Source organism: Acromyrmex echinatior, chromosome 8 (assembly GCF_024713525.1).
Source record: "Acromyrmex echinatior isolate Ae372 chromosome 8, ASM2471352v2, whole genome shotgun sequence".
NCBI classification, from domain to species: Eukaryota; Metazoa; Arthropoda; class Insecta; order Hymenoptera; family Formicidae; genus Acromyrmex; species Acromyrmex echinatior.
In genome coordinates, this window is record NC_141859.1 from 12,797,960 (window position 1) to 12,809,427 (window position 11,468).

At 29.0% G+C, this 11,468-nt stretch overlaps 1 protein-coding gene across 5 annotated transcripts in view; it reads left to right on the top strand.

Annotated features, from left to right (window-relative positions):
* LOC105152576 (dual specificity calcium/calmodulin-dependent 3',5'-cyclic nucleotide phosphodiesterase 1) overlaps positions 1-9,471 on the top strand; it is a 137,848-nt gene extending 128,377 nt beyond the window's left edge. For all 5 annotated transcript variants that reach the window (XM_087409085.1, XM_011066947.2, XM_087409086.1 and 2 more), the window contains one exon: positions 184-9,471. In XM_087409085.1, the coding sequence (XP_087265211.1) occupies positions 184-275 (92 nt within the window). In that variant the 3' untranslated portion in view covers positions 276-9,471. The remainder of the gene's footprint in view (positions 1-183) is intronic.
* The last annotated feature ends 1,997 nt before the right edge of the window (positions 9,472-11,468 follow it).

The window sequence follows — 11,468 nt, forward strand, 5'->3', positions numbered from 1 at the left end:
ATTGAGATCATTTAATCAGTTGTAATCTTAGAGTTAATCATTTTTAGCAAAGAATTTTTAACATAATTATGAAAATTTTGTTTATACTTTAGCATTATACATGCAGTTTATTTATATAATTAATTTTTTAATAATAAGATTTTTAATAATAAGAAATATAACGGATTAATATTTTATCCGCAGATGCAGAAATCAAAGCACAAAAAGAACAAGAACAAAAGGCTAGCAACAATCGTGAAGACGGTGGGGCAGCACAATCTGCGGCCGAAGAATGAAAGATACACCGGACAATTATATTTTTTAAGAATCTCTGCAACTTTAGATTACGAGGAAGTTTGTGATCACATTAGGTGGCATCTATCATAAATTTACGAACTTCTTATTACGCTTACAAATGATAGCCAAGCGTCATTCGGTAGTACAAATGGATACACGAATATGAGTGGTTATGGCGATGTACACAAAAATACACATACACAAGTTATGTTGGGGAATACTTTGTTTGAATTGATACCAAAGACTCAAATTATGTATTTATCCCGCTATTTCTGTAGAATATTCAGATAATATATTTTAACTGATTGTTTTCTACAGTTTCATATATTGCTTGATCTCATACATTAGTTACAGTGCTCCTCAAGATAATCGTCGCTATTGCAATTAGATTAGACATGTCTTGTCAATTTTAAAGGGTTTTTAAGAACTTTTTGTAAAAGTTTCTAATTTTTAAGTGAGATATTTTTTATATCAATGATTTAATATCTTATTTTAAATTGTTTAAATAAATATAAATAAGTAAATATGTAATACATAATACAATATGTATACGGTAGAAAAATCGATAAAAGAACAACATAAACTATAAATCCCAAATTATGTTGCAATTATTTTGCACAAGAATGTGAATTATTTGTTTCACTATTTTTAATTATACGGTGCAAGAATTGATATATAATAATACAATCTAAAGTTACTACAATATACTTACAAGTATATTGCAAAAGGTGTACACTTTTTAAAAAGAATGAGCATCCTCAAAACACAAGCATGCAGAGTGTCAAAAGAAAAAAACTTATTTATAATTGTTGATATCAATAAATTTAAAGATTCTATTCTATTTGTTAGAAGACTATTTCAAATCATATTTGCTTTTTTTCAATGCTATGTAAGTAAATGTTATTTAATTAATCGAGTGAGATTTGCTGTCCAGTTTGTTGATATCAAATGATATAATTAAATCGTGTATCTTCTAAAGAGCAAAAAATATATTTAAATTATTTTAGGAGTTTAAATAGTAAACAATATTTTTTTTCAAAACTTAAAAAAAATTTAATGGCAAAGATGTAGTATATGGAATGTTTGACATGTATAATGTTACAATCGTAATTCATAATCTATCTTCTCCTACTTCTATTTATACTATATATATTTTTTAATCAATATTATAATCGATGGTGATTATAATATTGGTTCAAGATGTAAAATTTATTTATTTTAGATAAAAATCAGAACGTAACAGTTTTTTGCTATTAATTACTAATACATGCCACACAAAAATATGAATATTAAGATAGAATCACACGACTCCATCTTTACACAAGATATTGAATTTTTCTCATAATCTATTTTTCTTATAATCTATTTATTTTTATTAACAAAAAAGAGATTCTTTGCATATAATATGGAACATGGAGTTTTCAATCCGATCTTTGCAAATGTAGAGTGCAAAATATTGTTTATGACAGATACTTGAAGATTTGGAAGCGTTGATTCCTCTCACATGTTTATTAATTATTCACGGCGAAAAGAGGAGCAAAGTATTCTTGTACATTTGTTAGATATATACACGTATACACATACTGATTCATTGCTTTAATGTATGTGTATCTAATGTATAAAAAAAAAACAAATAACAAGATATGGCTACTATTTTATCAATGTACACGTATGATATATATTCCGTATACATATATGTACATATATACATATATGTACATATTATACGTATGTATTATGTATATATACAAAAAAAGGAAAAAGGAAAGATTATTTTGTTGAACTCCTTGCAATATCGAGATTGTAGAATATATATGTTAACGCATATTAGCAACGTACATGTCTGTATTTAAGTTTGTAATTAATAATCCATGAACGAGTGCGCATTATAAAACGCATAAATCTTGATATAATGATGGACAGTTGCCATTGTATCAGTGCATCATTATCCTACGTTATACGCGTAAAGGAATTGGAAACATCGGTGCAATAAAAGATTGATAACTTTTTATCTCTTTTTTACTTCTTATTAAGCAGAGAAAATATTGCTGCTATTATAAATTTTATTTCACGATTTATAAATGTGTATAAATATATTATTTTCAACACATTCGCATGTTACAAAAAATATTGTCTAATATATACACGCTGATTTTAATGAAGTTTCTTTGCTTAGAGTACAAAATGCCCATTTTATTGACAATCGTCAATATTTGATAAGGAATATATATATGTTTATAGAAAATTGATGAAAATAAAAAAATAGAAAATTACACTGTGAGGTTTGTTTTAGAAATTCTTAGTTTTTCGTAGATATTCGTAGTGGGTCATATAGTGGCATTGTTTGAGGGCAGAGGATTTTCTAGATTTTTCAAACAAACAACACGGCTTTTCAACCCATTACGAATATTTATAAAAAAACTAATAATTTCTAAAATCTTATCTCTATGTAGTTTTTCGTAAAAGTTTTTCCGCTAGGGTATATATACATTACAATCGGATTATATTAAATAAAAAACGAATATGAAATTGACAAATACAATATGGTAACAATATCATAATCTTCATTTGACAATCATTATATTTTGTCAAAATTTTATATTCTTTTTTAATTTACATGTACTAAAGCACTTACTTTCCACATAACGCAATATCCCAGACAACACAATGTTTATAAAATATTTACAAATATTTATAAATGTTTATAAGGCTTACTTTTAATAATTTGTAAATAATTTTGTTTAGTCTTAGATAGATTAGCATAGATCAAACATTTATTATAAACATTTATTATAAATATTATGAAATATTTAATATAAATCTTGTAGCGAATTCTATGAAAATACTTGATAAGCCATTATGATTTAAATAAAAAATATTTAATAGAAATATTTATTTATACTTGCCATAAATATTACATTAAATAATAAGTCTATCTTTTAATAATATTTCGAATGAAGCTTTATATAAAATATGTATAAAATATTTATATAACATTTCAAAAAATGAATAATAATAAATATTTATCATAAATATTCTATGCTGTCTGAGATCAAGATAGAATAAAAAGCCTTTCCATTATTTGAAAAGAGAAGAGAATTATTTTCAAATTGCTATATTTTAAAAATGAAATATTATATCGAAATTAAATAAAATTCATTTTAAAGTTAAAAGTTGATATTTTCGCGTGACATTAACAAAATTTAGAAAAGTTTTTATCAATGCTATATGACGTCATAAAAACCTTCAAAGGTATCATTTTTATCTCTTTAATGTTTGTTTTTCTCAAAATTGTGATATGATAGCCAATTTGAACACCATATTCGTATTCCGCAAGTTTTTGAAAATACATCGAAAATGACCATTTATACTTATGTGGCAAAATAATGTTGGACATTATAATGTTTTCATAATTTCAGAAATATCAAAGGATTCACGAGTTATCGCCGTGTCGTGATTCATTGCTAATGCAAACATTGCCAACATTGTTTTATGAACTTTATCGTTCACTTCATCAGAGCATCATTATTTTTTATATTTTTTTCAATTTTCCATAAACATTTCTATTTTCTCTATTAAATATTATTGATAAAACATTCATTATTATTCATCATTTGCAAGTAATAGAATTTTAATAAAAGAATCTCATCAAATGTAATTTTTCATCAAATAGTAATTTCATCAAAATTAGCGTGTATATTGGGTAGTGTTCCTTATTAATAATTTGTGCTATATTAAGTAATTTGTAATAAAAAAGTAGTAATTTACCTTTTCCACAATCATTATATTATACAAGAGAACGTTTTAATTGAATAATTCTTATTTGTTTATTAAATTTATAACAAATGATAAAAGAAATGAAAGTATTTACCGAAATTGAATCTGATTCTGTGTACGTGGCAATAATTTGAAATAAAACTCTATAGAAAACATGTTATATATATGTATATCTATAACACAGTGTAATAATCACATAATCTCTTGTAGACAGGTAGAGTGAATTAAACTGAATTGAAAAGTCTCCTACTATTTTGCAATTTTTGCAATTTTCATTAATAAGATATTAATTTCTATAAAAACTATCAAATAAGGATAAAATCGACGCATATAATAAGAGAAGTTTAGGATATTTTTCAGAATTCTTTTTGAAATATCATAAAGATGTTTCTTAAGAGCTCTTAAGAATGTTTTAAAGTTGTCTTATGTCGATTTTAGACATTCTGCTTATTAGGTAACTAAAAAAAATTGCGAAAATTGCAAAATGGTAGAGGACTTTTCGACTCAGTTTAGTTTGCTCTATTAGCTTACAAGAGATTATGCAGTCATTATCATACATACACATCATTCGTCAACAAAATTATTGTATAGATAAATTTATAACAAAATTTCGCATAAATAAGCATAACTTCGCGAAAAATGGTTGCATTTGAAAAAGTTTTTTTTTAATTTTCAAAGGTAAAATCTGTACTTTACGAAGCTTTCAATGGATTTTGAATCTATTCTTGCCTCTATCTGGCATCTTTTCAAAAATAAGGACGTGTTTTTTTTTTAAATTTGCATAGTTTGATGCATTTTACGGGGTGGAGTAAATTTTTCTCGTAAATTTCACGATATCATCATAAAGTACGGATTTTTCTCTTACAAATTAAAAAAAAATTAAGCTTTATATTGTATGATTTTTTTTGAGAAGATACGATATATCAAACTTATCTATACATTTTGTTCAATTACCGCTAGCATTAGCATTACCCTATGCGCATCACGCAGAGATTGCTAATCTGATTTTGTGTATGCGCGCGTGTGTGTGTGAGGGTGGAGATATGTGAAAGTATATTACTCTTTAAAATTGTGTATTTCCTCCTCGTCTTCGGATGATCTCTTGTAAACATGTACTCATGCAAGCTCTCTAATCGAAGTCTGAGGAATTTCGTATTATATTCGATGCAATACTGAGTGCTTTCCAATTGCAATATCCCTAGACACTTTTGTGCACACGGCAACACAAGTTGCGTTCTAATTATCCGTTATTGTCGACACAACACTACACATCTGTACTCAGTCGAGTGCTGTGTAAACTTGTGTTTTCTAGTGACGATTACATGTTACTGACTGCGGCGATTAATATAAATGAGATTGGAAGACGTGACCAGCATTTTTACTTAATATAGGTGGAAAAAGCTACATTTAATCTAACTCTGTCCGAAACGGATCTCAACCGTGTGTACGCACAGCGTACACATCCTATTCCAATTCGTGGACAATATTATATTCTGTGCATTCCTGTGTACGTTTGTGTTAAGCAATTGGAAAACACCCGCTGCTTCCTTGCTGCAGATTTGTGAGCAATTTTTCTAATCTTCATAGTCTTCTTCCCATCATATCCCATACATGTTCAATGGGATTCAAATCTGCACTTGGTGAATTTCATAGCATCTCGATGCTGTTTTCTTTGAAGAAGTTAATTGTAATTTTGCTATATGTGAGCAAGCGTTGTCTTATATCAGGATAAAATATCAAGGTGCCACCACATCCTGCACCAATGGGCACGGATTTGAATCCCATTAAGTATACATGGAATATGGTAGGAAGAAAATTACGAAGATTAGAGGAGCAGCAACTGGAAGCACCATTGCATCGAATATAAAAATTTCTCAAGCTTTAATTAGAGAGTGCACGTTTACAAGAGGTTATCGGAAGACGAGGCAGAAATACATAATTTTAAAGAGCAAATATACCACCACATATCTTCACCTCCCTCTACACACATACACACACACACACACACACACAGGCGCGCGTGCATGTAAAATTAGTCCAGCAATCTTCCCGTGGTGCGTATCGGGTAATGCTAATGCTGGCGATAATTGAATAAAATGCATAGGTAAGTTTGATACACTGTATGTCCTCGAAAAAAAATCATATAAAGTTTATTTGTTTTTAATTTGTAAGAAAAAAGTCTATACTTTATGACGGTTATTATAACATTTACGTGAAAAATTTCTCCAAAAACTCCACCCTAGAGTAGAGAGTGTTAAACTATACAAATTTCTTAAAAAAAAAACACGTCCTTATTTTTGAAAAGATGCCAAGTAGAGATAAGAATAGATCCAAAATCCATTAAAAGCTTCATGAAGTGCAGACTTTACCTTTGAAAATGGAAAAAAAAACATTTAAGTGCAACCATTTTTCGCGAAATGAATTTATGCGAAATTTTTACCTACGCAATAATTTTGTTGACGAGTGTATATGTAATATATATATATATATATATATATACAGGGTGTCTCTTAAGATGAGTCGGGGGTGGAAAATGAATCAAAGGGAACAAAAAATTTTTATACCATTTTGAGATACTCGCTGTAGTTTTTGAATTAGGAAAGGAAATGTCTAAGCCAATATGCGGTTAAACCGTGCCGCGCGAATTCGTAGGCTGACACTCGAGCGGCGGCGGCGGCGGCGGCGGCGGCGCACAGGGAGAGGCAAGGAACGCTTCATCGCCACTCGAGTGTGGGCCGTCCTACGAATTCGTGCGGTGCGGCTTAACCACATATTGGCTTATACATTTTCTTTTCAAATTCGAAAACTACAGCGAATATCTCAAAATAGTATAAGAATTTGTTGTTCCCTTTGATCCATTCTTCGTTTCCAAGTGACCCCGACTCATCTTAAGAAATAAAGAAATACCCTGTATATGTAAATGTATATATATATATATATATATATATATATATATATATATATATATATATAAAATGTAAAATAGAACAAAGCTAGCAGACTTGTCGAGTGAAACGTTTTATTGTTAAAGAGAGAAATGTGCGTGCGTGCGTGCGTGTGTGCAAATATGTATGTATGATACGTATATACACATATACACACGTATATGTATTAGAACTCGGAATACCTGAAGTATCCGAGTATTCGTTATCTGTATATACGGATCTGGGCTTCTATTTTTGAAAAGAAATGTATGCGAAATTTTAGCAAAATACTATAATATACGTAATGTATATTGTAGTATTTCTCTAGACTTTCGTATACGTTTCTTTTCAAGAATAGGGGTCCTGGACCGGTTATTCGGATACTTGCAGAACCTTGTACGAAACGAATTCGCAGAACCGTACGGATACTCGTGGAGGAATCGTGAGTGATATGATGCTACAAATATTTGCGTGTAATTTTGTCAATTTTAAAGGTATGTGTTTAACAATTGTTTGCAATGATTCTCATTCCGTTTGTAATTAAATATTCCGAAACTATATAAACTATTTTGTTTTCGCATTATGGATGTTACATATTAAACACGTTTCAAATTTAATTTGCTTTGCAGGAACTGTACATCCTTAATTCAAACTGTTTAACTACAAAAAAATGAAAATTAATATAAACAATTCTAAAACATCTTTAAAATTGATAAAATTACATGCAGGTATCTGTAGCATATAGCGGATATCCGTATTGAAACGAGTATCTGTATTGCCCATGATTCTGCGGATACCTGTATCGCAAACAGTTCCGCGGGTACTTGCATCGTACGCGGTTCTGCGGATATCCGAATTAGCGAGAATTGATCCAGAGTCATATACATGGGTGAGTAACGGATCTGCGGGAGGGTACCTGAATTTTACGTTACCTGTTCCTTTTCCGAGCTCTAATATACACATATATTAATATATAGATGTATAGTATAGAATAATCTCACTATTTCGAGATTGAACATATCCGTCCTGTATTTATTTAATTTCCCTCATTTAAGAATTCACGTTATTACTATGAAGCAGATGTTTCAAGCTATTAACATAATATAATAGATAATGTTTATCCTCTTCTTATTATCATCTTGCAATGTAGTTTGACCAAATCAGCTAAATTAAAAATTTAGCATAGATATTATTAACTTAAAAACCGAGCAGATTCAAAAAAATTAACTATGCTCGACTAAATCTTGTTTTAAATTCAATTTTTTCGGTATTATTTGGATACTTTTATGCAAAATTTAAATGAGCAAAATGTTTTCTATTCAAACCGTTTACTTTATTTCTTATTACAAGGATACAAATAATACACGTTGTATATTATTGTAAGTACACATTGTAAAATTGACTTAATTGTTTCATAAAATCAGACTTTAATCGAGGGCTGTATGCCAGTAGTATATAAATTTTTTTTTGCAGCGGACGAGGGGCCAAAACGCGCAATAGAATTAAAATACATTGAAATCAAATTAGATTAAAAGAATTATTGACCAGTCACGTAAATAAAATTAGTCGGTTATAATGTAACGTTAATTAGATTCGCGTGGCACTCGTCGCTCTTAATAAATGAATAATGAAATGCATTGCTAGACGTTAAACTTGACAGATCATAGGTTAAATCTGTTCTACGTTAGACACACACGTTTATTCACGTGACTTGGTCATTTGATCGTCTAGAAACTTTTAAACTTAATACTGGCCTTTCCTTATACGATATATGCGATAATACAAGAAAATTTAAATCATACACAAGAAAGAAGAGAGAGAAAGAATAAATAAAACAACGTTGACATTTAACGGTGTCGCAAGCATATTACGCTTGAGATGAAGCACTTTCCAAATATATTTGGTATAAGCAAATAATAAGTTATAATCAGATAGTTCGACGAGAACGAGCGAGAATTTTGCAATATCGCTCGGGATAACAAGGCGGTTCAATAATACTCGACCAATATTATTAACATTTAAGATAAAAATGCATACGTAAATCTTCTTTTCTCAAGTCAGTCTTTACTTCTCTCAAATTAGTACGTCCCTGTATACTATGTATAAATCCTTTTAGTCTTGATTATAATTATTATAAATCTCAGAACGATATGTTCGTGCCATTACATTGATGCTAAATGCTCGTTTCTAAATGTGTCATTGCGAATATTATAATGATTGTACATTCATTCTCAGTTCATTTCTCAGCACAATTTAATACAAGCGTGTGTACATAACCAACAACAGCAACTTCAGCACCATGTCCATTCGATGTGATGTAATGAAATGTAAACGTATAATGAGACATTAATATATTATACCACAAAGATACGTGTATAATTAGCATTGTACTCTGCGTAACTTTACAAAGAAATAAAAATATCGATTACTTAAATATAATCGATTTAATTCGAATATATATATATATGTTTAAGAATAAAGTGATTTTAATTAACTTTTTATAATTTATTAAATCTAATACTTGTTACACAGAAGCAAAAATCATCTTATTTCTACAAGTAGTCTATAACGGAGAACTTTTTTCAATTAATTTAGCTTATAACTTTTCAAATACGGTTTGACAGAAGTCATAACTGTAATTAATCGATATCAAAATTACAATGCTGCTGTTAATTAGCTCGCATTTTTTTCGATTTTTATAATGAATAAAATATGTTATCATATGCTGTTAAAAAACTTATTTATGACAAAAATTTTTATTTTTTTATCTTATGTTTTTATTATAAGAATTTGCAATGAAAAATGAGAATTTTTTTTGATTATATTTATTTTAGAAGAAGATGTGACTGCTAAAAAAGTGTCATTTTAAATGCACGTACGTATTACTCTGTCGTTTATTATTTTCCATATAAATATAGCTTCGTGTATTGTCTGTATAATTTCTGACATTTGAAATGAATAAACTATAATTGGATGACATGATAATATTTAGTTTGACATGATGATATTTAAAATTTAGGCAGAAATTAATTAAGATTTAGGTAAATATCCTGTTTATCTGTAGGAGAATCCCCTCCAATGACCTTAACTTTGATATATGTTGTCAAGGTCATGATCCGAAGTAACTTCTAACAAGTTCTAGCCATCGCTCGTTACTCATTAAAAAATTATTAAGAAGGAAAGCTTGAAAAATTATATCTTTTTTTACCATATAGAACAAAAATTTTCTGCTTTAAAATATATTTTACAACTGTCCATGCGAAGCGACTTCCACCCCATCTCCTCCTCTGCTACGAGTGTGATCCACTTAACGCTGCAAATACTTCATTGACCAATCTATAAGAACAAACAGAAAGAATTTTAGAATTGATCACTTCAAAGTATTTACAGCGTGAAGTGAGATCGCATCTTATATAAAAACAAAAATTATATAAGAAAATAATGTTTTCAAATAAAATTTTTGTTTTTAAAGCAGGAAATCTATAAAAAAAGAGATAAACAGAGTTGGATTCTTGAGATGTTAAAACAACATCAAAAGGAAAAATCGGGCAATTAAAAGCCTTAAAGTAATCGATTATATTATCAATAAAGTTTCAGTTTTTACATAGATATAATGACCGAACGTTTTGGCTCAATTCGAATCATTTTTAGCAGTTTTGCAAATTTTTGAATTCTTGGAACAATATCAAGTAATTGTAAAAATAATAACAAAGTACAGCATGAAAAGTCTCTCAAATTTGGAATGTGTAATAGTCAATTAGTTGTTTAACAAATTGTAAGTGCGAGTCATCATACTTAGGAAAACGGGATTTATTACATCTTTTCACCTTATAGCTCAAAAATGAAAAAGTATTAATAATTGTATAGGATATGCAATAATTTAAAATAACAAATTATATGTGAAATATGCTGATGTAATACCAGCATATTTTTTACGCAAAGTGCGTGACCGTTTTGCATCAAATGGTATATTTAACGTTTACATATGTCAAGAAATATCTTCCATTTGTTGCTAAGAATTGTACAAAATGCGGAACGACAGAAAAATATGTAATATATGCATCTTATAAGATATTCCTAAGCAAGGATATTCTGTTGTGAAAATTCTCAATCTATCGGGACGACGCAACGAGTCATGCGTAGCTTTATCAATTAAGGAGGAATATAGGTCTCGTAGAATTGTTCTTCGAGAACAAACAGCATACTTTATTTATACTTTCGTTGAATTCCAATATAACGAAGGGTTTCAATCCCCTCGCTTCCTTACCTTATTGGGATTACAATATCATCAAAAGCTTCTGTGTTAATTCTGCCAGATTAAATCTTTTATATGTATATCAGAGTGGTTCTTATTTTTCTAATTTTTTCTAATTTTTTTCTCTTTACCTCTTAAAATGGTTTTAATTGACAAAAAAATAATTTCTGTAAAATTTTAACTCAAATTTTAACCCGGATATCGGCAACTCGTGCTCCCGGCTTAATTTTTGTGTC